The 26884-nt window shown below is 40.0% G+C and overlaps 1 protein-coding gene across 1 annotated transcript in view; it reads right to left on the bottom strand.

Moving 5' to 3' along the window:
- RALGAPA2 (Ral GTPase activating protein catalytic subunit alpha 2) overlaps positions 1–26884 on the bottom strand; it is a gene marked incomplete at both ends in the record, with an annotated part of 118398 nt that overhangs the window by 44067 nt on the left and 47447 nt on the right. The window contains 13 exons of the mRNA XM_079550449.1: positions 1820–1978; positions 7741–7896; positions 9536–9659; positions 10586–10657; positions 11116–11887; positions 13620–13803; positions 14356–14493; positions 14663–14731; positions 15068–15178; positions 15768–15876; positions 16494–16552; positions 17785–17913; positions 18789–18917. Of these exons, the coding sequence (XP_079406575.1) occupies positions 1820–1978; positions 7741–7896; positions 9536–9659; positions 10586–10657; positions 11116–11887; positions 13620–13803; positions 14356–14493; positions 14663–14731; positions 15068–15178; positions 15768–15876; positions 16494–16552; positions 17785–17913; positions 18789–18917 (2211 nt within the window). The remainder of the gene's footprint in view (positions 1–1819; positions 1979–7740; positions 7897–9535; positions 9660–10585; positions 10658–11115; positions 11888–13619; positions 13804–14355; positions 14494–14662; positions 14732–15067; positions 15179–15767; positions 15877–16493; positions 16553–17784; positions 17914–18788; positions 18918–26884) is intronic.

Here is a 26884-nt window from a genome sequence, read left to right as displayed (position 1 = left end):
AAAGTAGGCAAGGTTAAATAAACCTTCTGAGCACAAAGAGTTCGGTTCTATAGCAAGCAGCACTAGTTAAAAGACTGGGGAATGGGTAAATTATTGTACCAAATGGCTGAGAATTAATCTCTGATGACTAGCTGCAATCTAACAAGGCATCTGTGTCCCAGGGAACCCGCAGTATGTCCCTGGCGGTATGTGCAGTGTGTAGAGTCTGCCTGGCATTCTTTGTCCTCTTTTGCAGGCAGCTTTTCGTCTCATTGTTCAGAATATCCTCATGCATCTGTGACGCGTGGAATGCATTCACACTAACAGACTTACTATTGTCTTCCCTCAGAAGCTTTGTCGAGCAAAGACTGCATCACGGTTCCTGATAATTATATTGCTTAATTAATCAAGACAAAAAAAATTTGCAAATCATTGCCCCGTTGCCAAGCAGGGAGATAAAAAATGAAAACAATACAAGCTGAAGCAATATAACAAAAGTAACAGCTATCTGATCAGAAATTCTTATATAATGAAGCTATTAATGCTAAATCGGTTAATGTTAACATTGCTCCAGGTGTCTCTACTTAGATGCAAACAAAAAGGCTAACATTATGTATATAAAAGGCCAAATGTTGCCATGGATTCTGTAACCTGATAGAGAGGACAGCCTTTTCATTTGATTAGGGAATGCAATTTAAATACCAGGGACCGAAGCCAAACAACAGACATTTCTCTCTGCAAGCCTCTTTCATTCACCCTGGGGTCAGTAGCTGGTGAACAAAAGGTCAGCCACACTTGCCCTGGAAATGTCTGGATTAATTTTATTACATTGTAATGGTTTGCACTTTAAATGTAGGGATAACACTAAATTTCCAGTTACCTATTATTCTTTCTGCCCGTTGGGTATTTTTGACTAATATACAAGATGACACAGCCTTTCTCGGGTTGATTCTGAGAATTTTCAAGCACAGAGCTAAACTCTGGATTTCCTTATGGAAGACTCAAAGTTAAAAATTCCAAGAAGTAAGCTGCAGAACTCAACATCAAGCGCAAAGAAAAGAAAACCCAATATTCCAACGTACAAAAGATTTTCATGTTTGCAATGCCTGCTGGCAAGCCTCTAGTTGCTAACATATAATAGCTCCATCTAAAAAAACAGTGCACAGCCAGTGAATACATCACCTGATGGATGCATTTTTCTTGGACAAACAGTGTCCCTCACGTAAGGAAAACTGTATTTATCACATTGATCACTTTCATAAAGTACACACTACATACACCAGCAGCTAATAGATCAGGGCTCTTTTTTATGCATATAGACATGGACTTGCACGCTCTTAACATCTGCTAAAGAAAAAAATCCACTGCTTAAAAAAATAAGAATATCTTAAAATGTGGTTGCATAACAATGAACTAAATGGCACACAAACTCAAATGCTCTGTGTGATGTAAGAATATTCAATGCCCGCTCTATCCCACTGACTCAGATTATGGTTAGGGTCTTGAAAACATGTGAGGTTATGCATGGTGCTGTATGTACAGCAGTACATACATCCTATGAGGTGGATCAATATCAAATGTGGAATTTAAATCTTTATTGTTTTGCTACTACTGGCTCACTTTGGAATTTCATCATGTGCACAATAAATTCCATGGTATCAGAATTCTGAAGTGGTTCTTTAAGCACTGAGCATAATATAATAAAATTAGTTGCATATTTTAATTGCTATTGGCATTTCTAGCTGGGAAAAAATAAAAACAAACTCCAAAACATTGAGCTTTAACTATCAGTCAATCGTGCAGGAGATACGAGAGATTCAGTAAAGCGTTCAAAACGTACCTCTGGTTTCTTCATTATTTCTATGAAAAACATGTGGTTCTTCATTGGATAAATAACAATTAAAACATCTCCAAAATCTGTTGGTATAATGCCCCTGCGGTAGTTCCTGTTGTGTTCAGACCAGACGATGTGAACCTCATCATTTCCCAAGTGACGAAGCTGCAACAGCAAATTGGCTCTTTATTAATCAGAGTGATAACAACAGTTTATGAGGGGTCATGGCTTTCAAATTGAATTAGAATGTTCAATACTAGAAATATTTCATTACAGAAAAAAAGTTAAAATATTGTTTTTCTCCATTTGCTCATCAAAAGATCAGCTAAATAATTTGCTTCATTGAGAACACATTGTTTTCTGATGGCTTAATTAAGTAATTATCAAGCTAGCCATTAAAATGATATGTAAATGTACATTATATACAATAATTTAAGAAGGGAATCCGAGCTGCTAGAATGAAACGTTAAATACATGACAACAATTGTCAGTTGAAATAAGGTGGCTGTGACAGAAATGCCTTGACTCTGGACATCAAGAAACTTCCCAGCATGAATGACTATTTCTCAATTTATTGCATTAAAAAATTATTTTCTTGCTGTCTGTGTGTCCAGAGAAGGCTTTTGTTTGAAAATGCGAGCGTGGTGTTTTGGACCACTGAAACTACAGAAGAATGTGAAACACCAGGGAAGTTACTTCATTTGGAGCAGAGCTGCAAAAAATGCAGATAAATTCTGAGTAGGACATACCCCAAATCCATCTAAAGAACTGTGTGCTCGCTTTGTGATGGGAGGAAGTGGAGCTGACCTAACAGATGGTGAGAAGTATTTGGCAATAGCATACAAGCTATGCACAATAGGTCCAACTGTAAGCTTTAAAGTTAAAATTTAATCCACGTGCAAAACGTCAGCCCAATTCATAAAGAGAATTTAAGTCCCACTTAAACCTTAGAAGAGCACTACCTGAGTTAGTGCCAGGCCTCTGACAATGCGTACAACACACCTAACCAAAAAGTCAAAGCATAACTCTGCTTTCTGCATTGGCTCTGTGCAAAAAAAAAAGTTTTCATTGGTAAATCATCCGCACAAGCCTTGTATCAGCTGATATTATACCAAAGCACTTCTCTCTTCAGAACCTGATAGCGCCTTTTAATGTAAAGAATTTCAATCCCACAAGGCTGAGAGGCAAAGATGCCCCACTTGTAAGAGAAACGTGCGCACCCATGAAACACGACAGGAATCAAAGCCACAAGTGCTGCTTACAGCTTAGTATCTAGAGGAGTAGAATAAAGCTGCGCTCAAAGAAGGACTCAGGTTCTCAGTTTGTTTTAAATGAAACAGAAGACAGTTGTAATTTATTTAAAGCTATAAATAAATGACATTTTTAATTGTTTGAAGAAAATGCAAACAGTCTGAACCTATAAGGAACGTGGGTACATTAATACTAGTAATGCTAGAGCTTCCTGCACATATAAAATTAGCACAAACTACAGCTGTCATGGCCATCCTGAACATGTTGCCTAGTAGTAAAGGAAAATTTAAAGAGAAGACTGATCCGTTTTACTCCAAAAGGAAGACTTGGAAGATGAGGGTTGGTACTGCCTCGCTGCCTACTGCTTTGGGAATTATACAAGGCACACACAGCTACCAAAACAGGAATCAAAATACATCCAAGCACCGCTTTTTAATTCACCGTGAATTATTTTGCTAATAATCAAACACTTCAGGCTGAAAAAATCCCTAAGAGTTTAAAACTTGATCACACTGAGGAAAGCGAAGCTTGGTAAACAAGATGTTAGCTCAATCTCTGCTTGTTTGGGACAGGAAGAGATGTAAATAAAACACTGGTTTTGCTGCAATCCCCATCAAATGCAGAAGAGCGTGTGTTACCGTCTTTGTTTTTAAATCACACGTCCTGAACCACTGCATCCATATAGACATTAAACTGGCACCCATCAAAAATATTTGTTCTCACGAGATCATTCTGTTGATAAAAACCATTAGGACAATCCTGTTGGCGGCAGCACAGCAGCTGCTGTGTTCTGGGGTGGCTCTGTCCAAGCGCAGGCTGTATGCTCGCCTCGACGTCCTCCACGCAGGGCTGCTCCAAAGGCCAAAGGGACGCAGACTGGAGCAGGGGCACGCGCAGGTGGGAAAGAAAGAACCCGCTCTATTACAGCCCACAGCAGTCGAGAAAGAAGGAATCTGTCTCCAAACCCCAACGCAATCCCCAGTGAGGAGAAGCAGCCCGATTGTTTCAGCGCGCACCCAGCCCGCCACGCGTGGCTGCGAGGCCCAGCACCGGTCGCGGCACACACCTCGGCCTGACCCCCTCTCCCCACTAATTGCATTACCCAGCCAGCTGGCTCCAGAGAGGAGTCGTCTGTTTGCCCGAAGAATTCCTGCTTGTGGGGAGGCAGGGCTGCTCCTTTCGCTAAGAAACAGCCAGGCCTGACATCCCCATTGTTTGGCCGACAGTGCGCCCATCCTAAAATCTAAGTTTTATTTGTAAATTAACCGAGAAACTTCCTGCCAGAACAGTGCTGCCTGGAGACTGATAATGTGTGCCTTTCATTCCCTTTCACTCTTACTGTATCACTGCCAATTTGTTTTTCTGCTGCTCGCCAGCCCTAGGCTATAAAAGCCTTGTAAGACATAAGTGCAATTATAGTCCTGGAGTCAAATGAATTGGACAAATCCAATAGCACAGCTCTGTCCCCACTTTGCAAACCCCTACAGCAGTTAGATTAGCTGCTAAAAATCTAATCTAGCTCCAGCTAACAAATTTCTGCAGCGAAGGAGCAAGAGTTCAGTATGGGGTTGCAAGCAGATTTCTGAATTGAAAAAGTTCTGCTATGACAATGGGGGAAGGTGGAATAAATCACTTGAAAATTTTGCAGCCCATCTTTAAACTGTTAGATGCAATTCAGTTAGAACAAGATGGGGGACTGCAGGATGCTGCTACTCTGATTGATTTTCATTCTTACCACGAGAAATCCAGATAAAAAAATTTAGAAACGGTGATGCTGAACCCTAGGAGCAGCAATAGATAGCAGGTGAATTTTTTTGTTCTGTAACTGTACAAGAAATTACTTCTTGCAGGGCTGTCTTATTTGGAGTGACTTGGGGTGGATTCTATTTTCTGTTGGTGGTGGTGGCGGTTCTGTTTTTTGTTCAGTTTTCTGAATGAACAATGTATCAGCCTATACTTCATATAAAGGTATACAAAGTACAAATTACTAATGCTCAAAAAGAAAGGTTTGAGTTCATTCTCAGTGGAAGTGCACTTATCCCTGTGAATTTACAGCAGAAATGAATTTATCCTCATTTTCAGTAAAAATAAAGGAACAGAATAACATATTAAGTAAAATTACTGCATCTGCTCCATTCCCTAGCCCACAAAACTTGTGGTCTGCTTTACTACTTCCTTGGCCAGCAGGTGGTAAGACCTTCTGTTCAGCTCCAGATCTCGAGAGCCAAGCAAACTGACAGGTATTGAATTCTTTCTGTCTGTAGGCAAAATAAGCAAAGAAACCACAGAAATGACAAAGATTGAGGAGGTAAGAGGGAGTTTAGGTTCCAAATAGCAACCACACAATGCTATCTGATGGAAGCACAAGGAAGGCAAGAAAAAGGTAATGTCTCTCCACTGCATCCCAAAAGGGAGCATGATGACATTTTCTCCTCTCAGTAATACTGGTCTCTAACACCATATATTTCTTTTGTAGCAAAAACTAAAATGGAACAGGTACTACATGCCTTTGAGTACTTCAGTATATGGCCTCCTTGCTGCCAAGATTCACAAGTGGAATTTCAGAGTTTTCCTTTGAGGTGGTACGAGCTCTTAACCTGCAGCATGTTTAATACTGTCCTTAGAAATGGTCTGGATACATCATCATGCTAAAAGCACTAGTTTCAAATGTGAGCCATTTAATCCATCAGCGCTGCCAGTGACTCAGAGATCTATCAATCCCACAGAAATTTACAGTGCCTCTGAAATGCATATTGCTGTCCACTCTTAGCTGCATTTCAGTGAAGTTTGTTAAGAAGTCTGAGCTAATTTGTACAGAAATGAATTCCGGTTTACCAAACAGCTATAGCAATTAAATAAAGCTGTTTTGTTCAAAAGAATCATGGAAGATGGCACATTAAAGAAAGCCCTGAAGTCATGCAGAGCAAACCACTGCTTACAGCAGGGCCAGCTCCCAAGTTCCGTTGGTTTGCCCAAAGCTTTGTCCTGCCTTACAGGAATAGAGCTGGATCCCAACAGGATTTCTATTCCTATAACATATTTAAGGTCTCATTAAGCTCTAGAGCGACCACTTCAAGGTGTATTGTTTGGATAACGTGTACTGGAGCTGGCCTTGTTTCCTAACAGCTTAAGACTTGAAGACGGGAAAATACTAAATGCTTTCACTTTTTGTTTTTAGGGAAGACAACTAAATAGAATAACCAGACTATCCCCATGGCTCCATGGTTAGTTACTAATGTGAACGGGAATTAGAGGAATTAGTAAAACAGACTACTTGCCAGTAAAACCCATTGTTTTCCCCTAAGCTCTGTAAGAATGTGCATTTTCCCTCTCCAGGTGATACATTACTCAACAGCTAGACTAGATATTTCACTGTCTAAGCTAGGTAAAATGACCACAATTAGTCCAGCAAAAAGAAAGACTGGGAAAGAGACAGAAACAGACCTCAAACATGAGTAAGTCTGCTGCAAAGTAATCTGTTCTCTAGAACCATGTTAAGAATAAATGGGCTTAAACTGAAGCAAATCAGATAACACAAAATATAGTTTCACAGTACAAAAAGTGAGGCCTTGGAGTATGTTGCTGAAGGAAATTATAAAGCATTCAGAATGGGAGTTTTTAACTAGTAGCTGGATAAATACCAGCCAGGAACAGATACAGACAATGAAAAACAGACAGCCCTACCATGGCTCAGTGATAGACTATTCTGTCTCTATACCTCCTTATCCTAAACACTCTGATGACTGTGTAAATCTACTAATATGCAGATAACAAGATCCATACATGAAGACAACATGGAATTTTCTTGACTTTTTTTTTTTTTTTTAATGAGGTATGTGAAGAAAAGAAAAGCTCCATCTTTACTGGGCAAGTTTTCAGGAGTGGTAATTGGAAATTCCACTTTTTTATTTCGAGGAAAAGATCATTTCAAAACTAGCTGCAGAACAAATAAAAATCATCTGGTGGTATTTATAGCTAATTTGCAGAGCACAACAGTATCACGTGGTACACTGGATGGCTGTAGTAGCATTAATGCACATTAACAACCTGTGTAGGACAAGTTGCCAATCCTAATTAAAATAGCAAAGATTTGCTACGCACCTAAAATCTTCTTTGACTAAGCAGCAGTTGGCAAGCAGCATAATCTCAAATCAGTCGTTAGGAAAGAGAAACCATTAAGTACTGATACCAATGAAATTTTGGGCTGGTTTCTAGCCATCTCTGAAGCAGAGTCTGCTTGTCACAACTGTGAATAAGTGGATAATGGTTTTAAATATCAGCTGGCTGCTTTTACTACTGTGCGTGTCACTTCTCTTCCACTTCTTTTCTTTTCTGGTACACACTAGACGGCTCATCTGTAAAGTTTTATTGTGCTGCATTTGGTTGTTTTGTTCTAGCACACTGCAGCAGTTTTGGCAGGCAGACAACACACAAATGAAATTATTGCTAATATTATTACTAATGGTGGTATTTAAGGCTACCATGGAAATGTTAATTGTGTTGCAGAATCCAGAATTTAGATGCCATTTAATTCAGATAATCTAGCTGCAGAGCACCATGTGGCACGGAAAAGAGAGCCTGCTAGGCCGAGTCAGCACAATCTGCTCCGAGTGTAAACCTTCATTTAAGCACACAAAATCGAATGCTTTGAAATACATACACAGCAACTGACTTACCTTTTTGGTCAGTGAATCATCTGAATCTGATGGCATTCTTGTAGACACATGAAAAATGATTTCCACGGTAGAGGTAGCATAATAGGGTGCCGTTTGTCCAGTGCTGCCATTGCGCTGCAGGCCGCCCATAAACCCACCGTGTGTCGAGAGATCAACCTAAATGATTGACAGTCATAATCAGAAAAATCTATCTTTTAAGGACCGATGAGTAACCCGACTTATTTACAGATCAGCAGCTGGTGGGATTGTAACCATCCCAAAGGAAGATAAATCTTTCCGTACAGGTTTGTCATCTCAGCGTTAGATCTGTTGGTTTCCCATTTTGTATCTGACATTTACTCAAAACAAACAACTCTCAACTATGTACCTATTAGGCTATTCTGCCTTCCTACCAGCAATGGAACAACAGTGCTGTAGGGCTACATGTGGCTCAGCAAGCCCACCCAAAGCATACACAGCGAGAGCTAACTAAAAGGTGCAGAGAAAACGTAAGCACTAAGGACATCTGTACAAGAAATTGAGATTCCAAACTAAAAGAAACATTCTAGAGGAAATTATTCTAAAAGATAATTCAGAGAAAACGCCCTTCTGAAGACAACTCTGTGTCTAAAATTTATGTTTTCCCAACTGCATCAGTCCAGTTGAAGATGCTACCTCTCCTCGGAGACTTCTCTTAAATTGTTAGATGTGAAATACAGCTACCGTGTATTTCCCCTCCAAAAACATAAATGCCAGTGTCTTTTAGGTTACCAACATATCATTTGACAAAAGCAAACTAAACTCAAGTGTTTTTGCCTTTAGCGCAGCAGTCCTTTGCTCGCGTAAGTGACCCAACCATGTGAAGAGCTAAAACGAGCTACAATTAAGGTAAAATTAAGCTACAGCTTTTAACAATGCAGAAAGCATTCTTAAAATGACCACTGCAGCACCACCTGCCCATCAGAAACAGGATGCAACAGTGATAACAAATTATGAAATTATATTACAAGGGATTGCACTTTGTGCTTGCTAAGCATGCACAGCAAACAAGTGAGGTAGAAGTGCTGTACACCCTGCTGGTGAAAGGCACAAAAAAAAAAGGAAGAATTCCTTCTTCAGTCACTCTGACAAAAGCTCTCAGGACTTCTGCCAGGTGGACAATCTGACCACCACTGCAACCTGATGAGAAGCTCTAGGAAAACTCTCTGAAGCATCCAGTTCTTTCAGCTGAGCTAATGGTGACTAGAAAAATCTGACCAAAAGGCAGAGAAAAAGCAAGGAGGGGCATAAAATAAGTAAAGGTTTTGAAAATTAAAGAGATGGGAAATTGAGGAACATGGGAAACGTTATTCATTTAAAATGTTACAGACCTGGGACACCACAGGCCTGAGGATTGAAATTCACCTTCCAAGCAATATCCGTTAAAGCAGAGAGAATGGAAAGATGTTTACTTCCAGCTGCATGTGACCATGTCACACATTAGCCTAAAAGGCATCCTCTGTATTCTGTAATACAACATTCTCCTGTTCCCCATTTCTGATAGCTAACAGAAGTCTTAAATAACCTACAATATATCCCAGCTTGTAGAAACGATGCAAACATCCAAAACATTTGGATTTACAGAATTCTGCCAAATAAAATGACCTTTGAAGTACTGCTAAATATTACTGTGCATTAAAATTTACTTTTCTTTTTCGAGAATTAACAAATGAGCAGGTATACAAGCAGTTTGTTCTCCATTCACCTACTTTAACTGGCTTACACTTGATTTTCATAGGTCTTCAAATCATGATTTTGCCTAAATATGTGATTTTACCTCCCAACCCAGTCCAGCAACAAAATCTTCATATGCCTGGCTTCCCCTGGCATTGGACAGTATTGAACATTTGTCCTCCTGTCCTTCTGCAATGTAAAACACTGCAATCTTGTGAGTTTCACGGCTGTAATTAGATAAAACAAGAAATGAGAATTACAAAAAGTGGAAGAGGTCAAATTATTCCTTATATCACCTGCACTCTAAAGCCACGTTTCACTCTATGCCTGTTCCTTTGATGCACACAAATGCATCACTTAACTTTAGAATTACATACGTTCATCTTTTTTTTCTTTCCCTACAGCCACACTGCAGAGCCACTGCTGTTCAGAGAGCAGAGCAAGGGCCATTCTTTCTGTGCATCAGCCAAAGAACTGATGATCAAGTTCCAATTACAGGGTTAATCACTTACATCTGTGCAACCTTGCTGAAGACAGTAATACTGCACAGCTGTTAATGAGCTGTAAAATCTGACCAACAGAACTTTAATTATGGAGTAATGATATATGAGAAAGAAAAAAGCATGTACTGACTTTTAGCTCCTGGGATGAGTTTTACCAGGCTAATGGTTACAACTGATCTGGTAGGAAAATTGTTGGAATGCAAGAAAATCAGAACTCTACAATTCTGCAAATGTGCCAAGGAATGAAAATGAAACATAATATTCAGAACTCTATTCTACCTGGCTCTAAAAGAGTGAAATGAAGATTATCCCTGAAAAGTGTTGCTCTTGACAGAAGGATCAATGTGCAGAAAATCCCTTTGGGTGAGTCGATGCAAAGTCATCAAAAATTCTGCAACTTCTTCCCTCCCCTCTCAGCTAAAGAAGACAGGAAACAGGCTGGTGTGTCTCACTGCTGGTTATTTTGAATTCTGTGTATACAGTGCCACTGAAAATAGCTTGTCTGTTCAGGTGCTGCAACTTTTTAGTAACAAAAGTTCTGTGTTTTCATACAAGTTTTTGTACTGCTAGCATATGCAATTTCAGTGATTGGTTTTTGGTGATGTACTTACTCTTTCTTTTGAAACCCTGAGCTAGTAAACATCACCTACCATTGGCGAGAATCCAGATTTTTCAGTTCTCTCAGTAATTTTGAATTTTTCTTCAGAAGGTGAAAGCTCTTCCTGTAAATATATAAAAATAATTAGGAAAGAAAATGCAATAAGGGATAGGCTATTTTCTCATTCAAATTCCTAAGAGAAGGGAATCAATTTAGCGTAACTTAACGAAAATTCATTTTCTTTCTACTCTAAATAATCTGCAGTTGTCTGCAAAAAATATTCATGGATGCAGGTATACGTAAAAGTTCAAAACTGTGCTCTGACTACCAACCAGCTACACAATTCTTGCCTTTTTAAGTGTGCATACATCTGAAAGTAGAAGAGAGCAAAACTTACCTTGAAAATCATCAGACTCCTAAGTAAGTTATAGAATTTCAGACTAAGAAGTCTTCCTGGGATGACTGCAAGTCACAAGAGCAGAGCTACAGCGGGGGGGGGGACAGTGTGTGGATCTGGATTATTTTTGGGGGGTCAGAAGCTGCAAAAGCACAGTAAACGTGTCCTGAGCCCTCCGTTCCTACCTTCTATCCCAGGAGTTCATTCCCAAGTCGTTTAACAACAGCCGACAGAAATAAAAGGATGCTTGGGGTTCAGCAGGACGCGGTTCTTCCTGACGGGCCACCTTCATACTGAAGTCTGAGCTGCATTTTAAAATGTACTCGTTTTCCTGGGTACTTTGCCTCATCAGGGCTTCAGTGATTGCATTCTCTTGGTCGCAGCTCATTCCACAGGGCGGTGGCGATGGCTCATTCAGCTTCCGCTGGGGATGTAAAAGGCATTCAGGACTGGTGTTACCAATCCTCTCCAGTAATTTATCAAGAGCATCTTCTCCTTCTTCCACCTGAGAAATGTCTTTTTGGGAACTGAAGTGGTGCTCGCAGCTGCCTGAAATCACAAATGAGTTCGCTGTGTTCTGCCGTGGAAGGCAGCCCTCCAAAGGTCCATACAATATTCTGCCATCCCAAGAGTACTTCCCTGAGATATCTCTGACAATTACCCTTACATCCGAGGGGGCTACTGCTGGCTCAGTGTCTTTCCTTTTGTCTGCAGGAATTTGGAGGTATGATATAAGAGTACTGTCATTAAACACAAAGAGCTGAAGGTTGGGGCTCCGGAAGACTTCTGATGACAGCTCAGAGGATTCCACATATGAGTTGTCATGATTCTCACTGAGGAGACTGTGGAGGATGGCAGGACCTCCGCTGAGTGGGTAGTGGCTCAAATGATTCACCAGATGAGTCATAACCATCCGTGCCGTCAAAGGTATTAGTTCTAAGTTCCTTCTCCTTTTTTCTGAAACAACCAATAGAGGTAACAGATCAGTAAAACCAACAAGAGGTAATTAAAAATAGCATCTGCTAATTTCTGGCTTGTTTTAGAACTTTGCTTTGGTTATTCTCACATTCATTCCTTTCCAAGAAACTATTTACAACCACTGCCCAAGCAATTCTACCCACCACACATCCTTACTCAGCACTCTTTGAAATTTAGCTTTCCGTGACATCCAGGTCTTCATACAGTTTGTAAGAAGTACACGCAGCACTGCACAGGGGGCCACAACCCCTGCTGCTATCACTGCAGTTTCACCTGGCACCATAAGGTGATCCTCCTTACCTCCCACATTCCCACAGTCATCACCACAGCAGTCAGATCAAGAGAGGGACAGGGGAAAAGAAGCAAAAGCAATGGAGAGGTGCAACTAAAAAACACTGGTTCTCCACTTGTAGCAGTCATTTGAAAATAGCATCGTGGTAAAGTTCACTGCATCAGGTGGGAGACTCTCTGGATCCAAAGACAGGCCCTCATCACAGGCCTCAAATCACAGTTTCTCAATCACTCAAAAACTCAATCAATCAAAATCTCATCACAGTTATCTCAAACCAGCAGGGCTCTGGAGTCGTGTTGTGCCTCCAGTTCCTCTACTGGAGCACTGTTTCAGAGTTATATCTCACTTATGCTCAGATTTTTTCTCTTTTTTTATGGTAACTTTGTTCATATTCAGCTTAACTTTGTTTTTTTTCTTCAGTTTACAGTGTTTCTTTCTTTCTTTATACCTTCTAATATACTCCTAGACAACAGGTATATATATCCCTTTTCAGCTTTCATTTTGCTAGCCTCCAAAAATTCTTCAGCCTCCCCCTCAGAAAAACAGGCTCCTCACTCTTTCCATGAACTCCCAGGTAGTAAATCTCTGCCTGCTCCAGTCTGAATTTCTTTTTTAAACAATTAACCTAAAACAATTGCAGACCACTATCATCTCTAAGATGAGAAATATCTTGTTCTAACTAAAACAACAAACACACCTGACATGGACCCTTATCTTCCTGCTATTCACAATGCCCCTACTCAGCAAGAGATCTGTGTAAAATCTTTGTGTTTCCTTTCTTTTCTTCTAGTTTAAACTGAAAACATGTATACAGAAAAAAAGAAATTAAAAAGCTGTAGGACTCAAAAACAGTGAAGTAGTGAAGTATCAAAAACTGAATGCTATTTTAAAGCAACATTCTAAAACCAACAATTGCTTGTACTACTTAACACTGCATCTTTACTTTAGATTCTTCTGCAGAAATTAACTAAGGCATATTAATACATGACAATATTTAATTTGTAGTTGAACAGCCACTGCTTTGAAAACTTTTAACACTGTTTGAAATAAAGGTGGTTTCTAAGATAAAACACTTAAAAATTGCTTCAATCCGTTTGGATACATACTTAAGTTGCTTTTAAGGAGTGTGTAACACGATGCAACCAGATCCAAATAATCTCTTTTCACTTTTGACACTGGCAGCACTGTGAGTCAGCAGGAATACTGCATTTATGCAGCTGCAGAATTGGGTTCAAATCACGCATGTCATTCTGCAATCGCTCAGAACAGGTAAATCATGGAGTCATTTCTAATAAAAGATTCAAGAAAGGCTGCTGCACGCTCCCAAGAGAAACCTGATTTAGAGCTAATCTCAGCTGTTGACTCTGACATCCCAGCATAGACACGCTGGTCCTCATCACGCCCTGTGAACTCTCCTACCTTCGGCAACAGTGAGCAGGTTGCCCAGCTCGGTGGCAGAGTGGCACTGGGCCGGCTCACAGCTCGTGACATTCTCCAGATGCAAAAAGGGGTCATAGTCAGCAGACGACAGATCCGCAAGGCTCAGCACGTAATGGCTTTGCTGGGTGTACGTGCTGGAGCCGTTCACACAGCAGTGCAAAACCTGTGAGCAGACAAGTGTGAGATTGAGGGAGTGATGAAGAACAGTCAGCAGTACCAGCTTACACTGCAAGGAGTGGCCCACTGTGATTTTACATTATGAAAGCCAGCACATGCTATAAAAACATCCAATTTGGTGCTTTTACAATAACTCTTTTTTGCTGCTTGTTCTGTACTTTAACAGTTCACTTCAGGACTTTTGTATTTAATAACTTGTGCATTTTAACAGGCCACTCCAGATTATTCAAACACCTCTGCTGAGATTACTTGCTCTGGATCCCTGCTATTGAGCATTTTGCCTTTCTCTTGTCATCATTTTCTGTGTTCCACGTCTCTACCTCAAATAAACCACATTTCTTTTCAAGATCCATCACATCGATCTTACTGTTCTTAGTATTTTAAATTCTTGACTTCTCACCTGTATGATTTTGCCCACACCCTGAGAATTCATGTTTCTCTACAGCATGCTTCAAAATCCTCCTGTGCCTAAGAGGATTTGCAAAAAGCATCTTTAAACTTTCAGGCATAATAAATCATGCTCATTCCTCATACTCACTCTGTAAATATAGTCCAGTAAAGGAGCTTTGGATGCATGCTGATCTTCAAGGACACCAGCAGACACTGGCTCCAGCAGCATTTTCATAGGTAATGCCATACACCAATCCAACAAGCAAAGTAGCAATGAAACTATAAACTAAACAGAAACAAATACCATGGTATTTAGGTATTATCTATCAAATCCACACATGCTTAAATGCCTGCGCTTGAAAGGTTGAAATAAGACTGGTTCAAAGCCACTTCACTCAATGATTTGCTCAAACAGCACAAAGAAAGAACAGAGACTCCTCACTCTGGTGACGTACCTTTTTATCTGCCTCCACACAGGAGTATTCAGCACTTGGCAGAAGAAAAGCAATAGTGGCCACAAGGATCTACGTGAAAAGAAGCAGAATTTGAGCACGACGTTTAATATCTTTCACTATAAAGGCAGAGAACAAACTTCATTTGAACAGGGCATGAAAAAGGGTAAAGTCTCTTAGAAGCATTTAGCTGCCCTTGTAAATCAACACACAGGTGAAACAAAGTTTTGCTGAGCATTTTGAAAAGAAAAGATGGGTAATGCATGCTGCTTTTCCAACTACAGCAAGTAAAACTCTTAACAATACTTGCAGAAGAAATTAACAGACAGTTGGGGTTCCAGCAGCTCAAGTAAAGAATTAAGACAACTTTACATATGATTTCCATACAAATATCTTAAATTGACGTACTTCAGTAATTTTTCTGGGCAGGGATGATTCATACTCCTGCAGCTTTTGCCAGTAAGAAACAAGCAGCTGAAGAACATCATTGGCTACCTGAGCTACCAGTTTATTAGAAAACTGGAAGAGAAGAAAAGGTAGTTAAAAACAAAATAAGTGTGTAGGCATCATACAATGCAATTTATTTTTCTACTTCTTAAATTACTCTCCATCCATACAAACAATAAAAAATGGTATGCAAAAATCACACACTCAGCATTAGGGAACAGCAGACAACATTAACTCATAGTCTTAAGATTATAATATCATATTCTCTTATTTTATATATAGGAGTCTCTAGCTGCATATTCACATGCCATTTTTGTAAAAACTTTGCATTTCTATACAGGATGTCACAACTGCCCCATTGAAGAACTGCACATTTATTCCTTGGCAACTTCAAAGGAGCAGTAAGAATCTGGAGCACTCTGACCAGAGATAATAAACTGCTACGTATATGCAAAGCTTCAGAGCCAGAAGGCATTTTCTAGATGATGGCCAATGTCATTCCTAACATTATGCAGAGATCTCAAGTAACGTCCTGACATTGCTTTAAGCAACAGAGACCAACCAGCACGCTGTGCTCCTGCAACCAGGAACAACTGTTCCAAAACTTCAAGTGCCATTTTCACAAAATGTATGTTAACTACAGAGACTGCTGCAGTATTACCTTCAGTGTCACACCTATGACATTGATTGCTTCCTTCACTTGAGGGTGGTTTGTGCACTGTGTTAGTTCTTCACATATCCAAACTCCAAGGCCACAAATGGCTATGCATCTTTTTTGAAAGAGACAATATTTTTGTCAGAAGTTTTAAGAGTCCAGTTTTGCTTTACCCTTCATTCTTCCCAAATTTGCACTTTGGAATGAACCACTCCTCCATCAGACAGTAGCTATCACTGTACAGCTGCACCATATAGTTCCTAACAAAGAATCTTGAAGGAATTTGTCAAAGACTATTCCTCAATCAATCAGGGAAAAAAAAAATAGCAACAAACCAACTAGGCCAACACACCTAACACATGATTTCTTCCAATTTTAAGCACATTTTAAACAGAACAGAACTTCGGAAGTGCAAGGCACTTAACCACAATATATGCTATCTTCGGGAAACAAATATTTTTCCTTCAAAGTATACAAAATATAAGCAGACCCTGTAAAAAGAATGAGCAAAGATAGGGAAAGCAATGTACAAAGATCTCTTTTACCTCCCCCAGGTCACAAATAGGTCAAGATCTTAACAGTACAGGATGGACTTTATCTCAACAGGGCTGCAGAACTCAACAGGTCAAAACACAAGGCAGGTGTAAAAAAATTCAGCTGTACAGAGACTGAAAAATCGGTAGGGAGAAAGACTTCTGACACTCTTATTTTTCACTTTACTCAGTATTTTACCTTGCAGCTTCACTTGGCTCCTCTGTAGCATTCTTCAGTAAAATATTAATGAGGTAGCACTAAAACAATACAATCAATTAGAATAAGTGACTTTTTCATGTATCCACTTTATTTCTAATTGTTTAATTTTGACGTAATCACAGACAAAATGAACTCTAAGTCTCAGGCTATTTTAAAGTACTTACACAACAAGTTTAATTTGTCAAAGGAGAATTACTTACTCATTATAATTCAGGTATACAGACCCTCGTGGATAAATCTAATCGACTCAAAATCATGTACAGGCAGCGCGATGGCAATCAGTTCATTTTCAGAGTCAGCAGGTATTACTAAATGGGAGTATTCAGCACTTCCTAATACAATATATGGTGCTCAAGCATTAAGAGAGCCATATTTTGAAAAAAATCAGTGTCTTCATCAATAAGGAAAAGAGACTTTTAAAATCTAGGCTGCTTTAACATATTTCTGGTAAGAGTCTGGGGCCTAATGAACAAATCAAGAGTGGGAGCTGTATGCGTTCTCTCCATTTTTACCTTCAAAAGCCACAAAAGGAATTCAGAGATTCCTCCTTACCTTCACCTAATCTTTCTGCAGTGGATCAGAAAAGTGCCTCACATTTATTGAGGCTAGTACAAGGCTAATTGAGCGGGTTTCACCAGCAATTGATGCTCCAGGTTATATTTGTTGGGGTCTTTGGTGGAGAGAGTGTGTATTTTTTTCTCCTTCAAGATTGTTTTTGCTAAAGTCATTGAATTACAAAGCTTTCCATCCAGTAGAACAATTAACATCCCAGGGTATCTCACTGAAATTACTTATTGGACAAAGATAATTCATGTAAAGCTAGGGGTTCTGTCTAATTGGGGAACTTACTTAACATTTTACTATAATACCAATAAGGCAAAAACTGTGACCCCCTTATGCACACCCTACACTTCTTAGAGGACAAGCTAATATACAGACGTGCACTGAATGGACACTTTCAATAATACTACCACCACCACCATTTAATGAATTGACATTGCAGACATCTGGCTGGAAAACATAATATTTGATTATAGCCAATTCACTCTCTTTGAAAGTAAAATGTAATTTGTACTATCTAGGCTTCGTTAATCTTATGGTGCACGTTAAGCAAAGCAATGCTTATCAAGTAAGTACATATGTGTGCTGTTGTGGTCTGGAGAAGAAGGAGGGATTTATTATTTAAACAAAAAGTGTACAGTAAAAATAAAGTGGTTAAATAATAAAGATAGGTTAGGCTACATACAGATCTAATGAAGTGTGGCTTTACCTTTACATCGGCACTCCCCGCAATGATCTCACCAGCTTCTGAAATGGGCTGCAATAGTGGGATTTCTTGATAGATATTTGGAAAGCAAACAAGAGACCCAAGGATGGTATGGGCTTCTGAACGGGGAGCCTAACAAAATGGAAAAGTGAATGAAAACATTTTCTTCTTTCAGCATAGATCTGGCACTGCTTGTACATTTTGGCCTGCTGAAAATACATCACGCACTAAGTTCTATGCTTGCAGCATCAATGAGGTGTTTTGGGTTTTTTTAGAACACTTTCCATGGAAAGTGGAGCTTTCATTCCTTGTTAGCATTTTAAGCTTTCTCGGTAATCGGGCTGATGAGGTTTTCTTTTTATTTTTAAAGAGATGCCAATAAATGAACATCTGTAAGTGCTTTGAAGGACAATGCAGCAAGGCTACTGCTTCACTTCTGCTGAAACCCGAGAGGTCTGTGTCCCCAAGCCATCCGCTCAGCAGCACAGAGCAGCACTAAAAACATGCGCTCACAATGGACAGAAAGGTCTCCTTCAAATGCAGTTCCAACACTTCCCTTTTTGTTCCAGGACTGTCGGGTCATTATCCTTATTTTGGCCTCCATCCTTACTTTGCTCTTTTATTTGCCTTCATTAATCTAATCATTTATAAACCTATTTCTGTTGGTATTGATACTCGGCAAAACATTCTGCATCACCCAACGAGCTCCGTGCTTTCAATATTCAGCGAAAAACACTAATGGGATTCTGAAATCTAAGCCCTGCTTTTAGCATGCAAACGTGCTGCAGCGTTGGTGAGGATATGATTTCTCACACTTTGGCCTTTTGATGAAACACCTTTGCAATAGTAGTGTGTCACCCTACCCCTCGCTTTCACGCATCAGCTGCCATGGTATCTGCCCCAAGAGCCCTGGCTGGCATTGCACTAATGAGCCCACACCTGTTGGAGTGCAGACATCCCAAGCTCATTAGCAAGCGGGCTCCCAGGCTGGGCATTGCCATGCTCACCTCCAGCAGGTCTGTGCTCAACACTCTGGCTGCTGCTGTGATGAAGTCTCCTATCAGCATCGTAAAGCCAGGCAAGCCCAGGAAGAAAAACCAAGGTGGGCAATGCTTTATGACAGTATTCAAGATATCCTGAAAAATGAAGAGAAATTACCTGCTTGAGAAAGAAATGACTATAAATAACAACCCACCAAAACCCTAAAGGGGGAGTTGGAGGAGATTTAAGTTGGTAACTGACCATTTCCACACTCATCCAAGTGATGTTTCACTGAGCCACACATAACAGCGATACAAGTGCTTTTAGCAGAGTGTTCAGTATCACTGTGACACTGAGAGTCTGAAATTCCTATTAAAACAAACACCTGCCATTTCCAAGTGTAAAACAATTGCTCTCTCGTGAAACAAGGCTTTGGATTGAAGACAACCAAGCTGTTAATCAATTTAAGATGGATGTTTTACCCCATTCCAAATGAGTTTTGTTTGCTTTTTTCCTAAAATCACATTACTCTGAATTCTGCAGCCATAAAAATAATGAAATGACACAAACTGCTTTTGCCTTTTCCCAAAGGAGCTCAAAGCAGGTAGCTTACAACTGCTGGCAGCTCTAGCATGTCAGGGATTTTTCAGCCCCTCTGGGCTAAGTTGAGAAACAGTGAAGTCAGATGCAAGAAGCGATTGCACTCAGCACAGTAACACAGATAAACCTATGTTAACTAGATTGTTACAATCCACTATTCTAAATAATTAAGATAACGGGTGAGCCTTGGGGAGGGAACATTTGATGAAAGTCTTTTTTTATTTTTTACTTGCTTTTTGTGTGTGTGTTTTTTTTAAAGCCTGCATTGCATCTGTAGGAGCAAACCACCAGGAACAGATTGCTCTCATAATCACCCTACGACACAGAAAACATCTGAGTTAAGCATTTCAGCTTGAATCCTTCCCCAGGTTTCATTCAATTCTTCAGACACTTCAGACAGAGACAAGTTCCATATTTAAGTTGAGATTTTCTTTATAGGAGACCTGCAATCAGGCATAAAGCTAAATCTTCACCTGCTACATTACATAATTTAATAAATTTATTTCCATACCGATTAGCAGATTATTTCTGTTCTCGATAAAATTTCAAAGAAAAAATGCAAAGGAAAAACAATTTTCTGTGTCTGCCCTTACTGCTTTCACGATGTGTCAGTGAAGAGTTCAGTGTTAGCCCCAGAATGTGTCCTTATGCTAAACTTCTACATCAGAAGCAAAAGAAGTCAGATGGATTTTTCTGCCTGAAGATACGCTTTAGCCACACCAGTGTTTTCTGCGAGCATTGCTCAACACCTGGACAAAACTTATCTATGGTTTGACTGAGCGTTTACAGCAGCAACATCCTATGAAATAATAGCGTTATATATCTAAAATATTACCAGATAAATATCGCTCATTTCTAATGTAGCACCACATAATGCTTCCACTTTCCCGAATTAGCTAGAATGCCACTCGAGTTAATGTTTAAACTAGTTTTAATCACTTCCTTTGATACATTTTAAAGTCAATATCAGTCAAGGCAAACATTCAGAAAGAGAGAGCAGATGGATGCGGCAGCTCATAAAGTGGGTGGTAAACTCCTGCTCGGAGCAGAACAAAAGACCCACCTTTTCATAATTAAGGGGCTGATTAATGCACCACGCTCCTCGCAGCACAACACACCTGTAATTACGACCAGAGCCAGGTACTGCGATGTGTTTGGTCTCTGAATAATTGGGCATCAAACTATGGAGCGGCAGATGGGAGCACACTCCTGTTGACATATGCCACGATAAAAGAGCCCGGGCTAACCTGGCTTAAAAGGTAACAAAACGTAGGAAGTACAAAGAGCTGCTACAAACAAGCGCGTTAACTCCTGCCCTCGCTCCGTCAATCCCATCTGTTAAACACCGCTGTAACGACTGCCCTGCTTCCTCAGCTCCGGCCGCTGCCCTGAATGGACATTTCAGAAAATGAGGGTAAAGAAATGTCAGCGAAAGCCCCGCTTCAGCACCTTCATACCTGTGAGTGCACTGCACCGCGCAAAGATGGCAACTGTTTCCTGTCAAACAGGACAGAATATGTGCTGAACATCTCGTACCTGACTTGAGCTTGCTCCAAATAGAACAGATTGGAAAGATACCACCCCCCAGGAAGGCACTTACTGGTAAAATCTGACAAATTTGCTTCTATTTCCCAATTAGCACGCTTTGCTGTGCAACACAGCTAACAAGAGAAGCGTGATTTCACGTAGTAATTCAGTAGCATTGCAAGCTTATCAAAAGATTCGGGTTTATGAGAAAGCAACCAAGTGAGAACATATGTCCTATCAGTGATATTGCAAAAATCAGGTAATTCAAACACAGGCAAGTTGCTTCCTTCCCTCCGAAGTGCAGTTCTATAAATGTAAACTGTGTTCAGCAGCGTACAGCCTAGTAAATGAATCACTTTAATTGAATGCTATGTACACAGTAACTGGAAAAACACAAGCAATAAGAAAAACATATGGTGATGGCAATAGAAATTGGTTTACTCATTCTGTACAGCGTTGTTTCTTTACTTCTTTCATAATTGACCTTTAGAACGATAAATGTGTAAAATAATTTTGGTTTATTATGGCTCCAAACCTTTCAGCAATTACACAAAATGAAAATTTAAAAGGAAGCATTCATTCTGGAAGCATTTCCATTGTTTACATAATTGCACAGCTGTAATTTAGTGTTCATGTTGTTAAAGAAAAGTGAAAAAAAGGACCATTATGGACTATTTCAATTCAAAACGATGCTCTGCAGCGTTAAAAAAGAGGAGGGAAGAGAAGGGAGCAATCACACGCATGTCCTTCTCAAATGGATTAACCCTATAAAAGGCACAGTATTTCAGTATAGGGTAATCTAGTAATCCAAATAATAAGGTCATAAACATCCAGCAAGTAAGTGAAAAAAGAAAATGATGTAAGTTCACCAGAAGGTCAATTTCAGAAATATTCTTCACCTAATTTTTGTGCAAGGTTTTGCAGATTACAGGTGTAACTAAATAGCCTGCCATCTGCCTTCCTCACGTTTCCAGCTGTCCCTCAACAGGAACAACATGGATTTTCCTCTTAAAGTTCACTCTGTTCTTCCCTCAGACACACCTCATTAGAGGCTGACATTTACAGCACAGGAAAGATTATTCATTTAAACAGGACTTAAAGTGGCAAATCCTTCATTTTCCTTTACTTGGAAGAAACAAACAATTCAATTTACTTATTCCAAGTAACGTTACATTTTAGGTGTTAGCTTGTCAAAAATTAAGTTCCAATAAAAAGTTACGAAGAAACCTGACACACTCCGAAAGCACAGTGCTTGTCTAAAAACCTACATCAATCTGACCACCAAAGAAGTTACATCTTGTGACTGCATGTAATAGAAAGAGAGATTAAAAACCGGAACAACTCAATTTAGAAAACAGATGACAGATTACTGTGTAAATCACCTGCTGGTGATCGTTCCTCCCCTTCTGAGCTGCATTAGGAAGCTCTTTTAGAGACACATTTAAAAAATAAAACCAGGCAGCAGTGCAGAGGTGAACCACCTAGGGCAAGGTGCATTAGGGAGGGGAAAGTGAGGAGATGTCTCTGTTAGCAGAAAGCATGGCTCCTAACATGGGCATCACCTGGGTCTGCCTTTCCTCTGGTCCATCCCTGCAACTGTTTTGCTCCAATACCACCAGTGCACTCTAACGGGGGTGAGCAGTGGGGAATGTGCTGCACCTCAATAAGCACAGAAAGGGGGGAGATTACAAGAGGGTAACAATTATATCTACTGGAAGAATGTCACAGCAAACTAAAATATGTGAATCTAAGTCTTGTGACACAGAGACTATATTATGATTTATCTTTTTTCTTCTTTAAACTGCGGTCTGGAGAGAAATCGAAAATTGTTAAGGCTTCTGAAATGCTGTACAACCAAAGGTTCTCATGTGAAACATCACCAGGCAGAAATCCAGGCAAGAAGCACTTACTGCACTGTGTACACAAATGAAGCTGCTCATTTCTTGTGCCTTTTGGAAGAGGATGCCACACACACAGGGCATGTTCCTGTGCACAGCACTCAGACTCTGCAGTCACTGGGCTGACCCCACTCCTCAGTACAGAGCAACAGCTTCATAGAAACACTGAAAAGTCTACAAGGACTTTTTTTCTTTTTTTTTAACTTCAAATCAGTGTTCATATAAGCAGGTAATTCTTCTCCAGTAGCAACTCTAATATGTTTCATATTCTAAACCAGCAATCATACACAAAGTGTGCTTTCTCCATATGCTCACTATGGAAATGATGGAGCTTCCTTTCTATAATCGCCAACAGCATACATTAAACAAATCAAGAGGCTTATAGACAAGCATAAAGTGCATTATTGATAAAGTATTCTCCCTTCTACCACTGAATGGAATCAAGCTAAGCAGTGCCATTAACTTCTCCATCGTAGCTGTGCTGCGTGCTGAGGGCTTGTGCTGTTCTACAGGTTGAAAACTCACTGTCTGTGTGCTGAAATTTAATCACCAAGGACATCTGTCAGCCTATTCGGACCTGGGCTTTTCCTTGCATATTTAAGGTTAGTCCTGCATTTAATATGACTGAACAAACAAGCAAAATCTCTGATGTACGTATTTTTAATTGTGTTCCTTAATATTTCTTTACAAAGCAGTCTGTTCCAAAGATATGCTGGCAAGCCAATTAACCTGTAAATGTATTAATCATTAAAGCTCCCTCCAAAAGCCAGGGATAGAACTATCCTGTTAGCTCGCTTTTCAGATAACAGCCTCTACTTCTACTGGCTGAAACTGTGGTGGCACACGTTGTCAACAGATTACAGCAAGCATGTTAACTGATGCCAAAGCCCTGATAGCAGGATGAGATGCTTCCCAACAATGAAAAGCTGGTGAGATATTGGAAGATTTCCTCTCGTCTACAGCATAAGCACAGGTGAGCATTCAACTTTCATTGCAGCTCTTCTCAAACTGAAGATGTACATTTAGACAGAAAGAAGTCAGAAATCCACAGAAGTTTTAGGAAAAAAAGATGTACTAGAAGGATTGTCATTCCCAAAAGCATTAGCAATTCACTAATCAGAATTCTCTCAGTGCTTCTTTTTCTGAGAAAGGGGCTCAGTAGCATAAGTAGAATTTTGGAATAGTGTTTCAGTACTTCTTCCAGGAAAAAAAAAAAAAAGGCTATAAAACAAGGAGAAGCTTATATACTTTTCCAAGTTCCTGAAGCCAAAAATTTCTCCTACAGTAAGCAATCAGCAGCAATAATAAAACGCACTTATTTCCTACACTCAAGCATTTGTAAAATTTGTGCACTGCAATAGTAGATATTTTTATAAGGTGTATGTATGCATCATCCAACTCAAAATGCATTAATGGACATTAAGTGATGGACACATTAAGTGCTGGAGGCTTCTCAACCATTAACTCACCCAGCAGCGTCACACACAGTTACTGCCTGAAATGCAGTAGGTTCTCCTTTGGAATCTTCTAAAATTCCCCTCCCAAGAATATTTCACAATTCTCTGCAACCTACACCAGGAACTGGGAGCACTGTAATTGTGACCAGGATGGCTCTCCTGAAGCTGTGGACTGAGTGACACAGCAAAGCAATGGCTGCTGCTGGGAAAGACCTAGCCGCTCCTTTTGCCGCTGCTGCCTGACTGAGGAGGTGCCAGAGGAAATACCACACTTCAGTCTGCTTTGCACAGGTGTGATGCTATAAAGCCCCTGAAGGCGTTTCAAGGCTGACAGACCCCAGTGATTTAAAGGGTAAAAGGGCTGAATTTAATACAAACAGTCCTGAGGCCATTTCCTGCAGCACATCTGAGCGATGCTTGATACACCATCTTCTCAGGATTTGCAGTCGAGCTCTGAATGCAAGCAGAATCACTGCCTTCACTATCTTGTGAACACAGCATGTAAAAAACAAAACATCAACTCACTTTCCTCTGTCAGGAAGTGAAGGTGCAGAATTCCAGTCAACTTCATAAAAAATGATGGTAAAATTTAAGACCACTGACTTAAGTGTACAGGAAGAGAATTAGCATCACACAGTCACTTGTCCCCTGATCCCAGGGCACATGGCACACTGGAAGCAGCTCCCAGTGCCAGGCTGTAAACTTGCTTCTCCCACCTGAAAAGGTGATGCAATTGCTACAGAGAATTGTTCACTTCTTCCTATAGAGGTGCTGCTGTTAGACACTTAGACATGGACAAATGAGATGCAGCTCAGTTACATCACTATCTCCTTTCTCACCAGCTGAGCTAATTGCTAAATCTTGAACTCAGAGTGCCATGGGATCTTTTTGTAAAATATACTCTCATACTGCTCTTCAAATGCTCCACAGGGCAAGTTTGTGCAGAAAGGTTGCACTTGCCATAAATTACAATGTATTAAGTACTGAGTGCATTCAAACATGTACTATTTTGCTTTCTACCAACACCAAAATCTAAACAAGAAAGCAGTAATTTTGTATATTTGTGTTGTTAAGGGAGGAGACAAAATAGAATTGAGGAATGTAGGATAAAAGGAATGAAAACAGTCCACAGACTTGAGCAGAAGGTTTGCATTCTCCCCAGTCTGGGAGGAAGCTTTTCTCAGCCAGGTAGCTGGACGTGTCTATTGAAATAAATACAGCTACATTTCTGTTCAACTAGTGTTTACTCAGCAAGTCCAATTAGTGCAAGTTATTTATCTTCACTGTTAATTGCACAACTGCACTTTCCTCATGTAACACAAGATTCATCAACTTTTTTTTTTTTTTTTTTTTTTAACAGATAAATATATTTTAAAATGAACATTTTTGATGCTATCTAAAATACTGACAATCATATTCAGGTTACAAAGGTTTCTGACTATAACTTTACCAGGTTACATAGCAAAATAATTGTGTAGGTGAGCACAAAAAAAGCTCACCTACATCAAAAGAATGGGATTTCTTGGAGTTGCACGTTTCTGTTGCTTCTCCCAATGAATTGAAAGTTGCACTAGTCACATACACAGAACAAAAATTCCCCCATGAGAAAATCCCCTTCTCCCTTCTCCTGCTAATGTTCCATGAAACTGAGAAGTTATGCTCATGCTCAGCAAATAAAACAATCTGACAAAGCAGATCGATCTTTCTTTCCACTACAAGATCTCCGATTTCCAGCAGCTTCACACAAACCAGATCAGATTTCCTTCACACCTGAGAATTTTCATCTCTTAATGTCAAGGTAAGAGGCTGGTGAAATGCTCTGCCTGGGTCACTGATCTACCTGTGGAAGGACTGTGTGTTCAGTCAGAAAGGTACCAGATGGGATCTGGCATAAACAACTCCCTGACCCACCAAAATAATTGAAAAGCACATCCATGACCCATCTTAATAAATACTAGATTTACTGTGCTTCCATCCAGTGCACTCTTGCATTAGTATTTATTGTACCCCACTCTCAGCGTGCACAGTATCGAGCTAGTCTAAACACCCAACAAGCAATGTGATGCTAATAAAACTGTAAATACGGAAACAGATATAAAGAACATGCTTCACATCGATCCATTGTATGAGAATTCAAGCTACATGGTGGGTGCACAGCTCCCATCAACCAGCTTCCTAGCTAGGGAAAGCAAAACTGGAAGGACAGTTACAGGAGAAAACTCACAGTCAAGTGTGCCACCAAGAGGCAAAAGAAGCAGAGTGAGACAAGGTGGAGCAGCAAGAGAATGCAAGACATCAGGAAATCTCTGGAATGATTTGTATGTGGAGTCTGCCTTCACCAGACAGTTTTCACTTCTTGATCTTAACTTCTAGACCACAAATTTGCACAAGGACTGAAATCTGACATTCGACAAAGCAACAGGCTTAAAATAAGTGGAATTGTTGCTAACACCAAAACACAATAAAAACAGAATGAGAAAGCAGCTCATCTGGAACCAAAACCACCATTTAAAAATTGCACAATTTCTACTCAGGAAACTTTTCCAGGATTTTTCTCCATGATCACAAAAACAACAAGTAACACAAAGACAATCAACTGAAACCTGTAATAGGAGTCAAACGACCTAACCAGCTTCCTTT

This window comes from Tetrao urogallus (assembly GCF_951394365.1).
Source record: "Tetrao urogallus genome assembly, chromosome: 2".
Taxonomy (NCBI): Eukaryota; Metazoa; Chordata; class Aves; order Galliformes; family Phasianidae; genus Tetrao; species Tetrao urogallus.
This window is presented reverse-complemented; position numbering and strand designations above follow the sequence as displayed.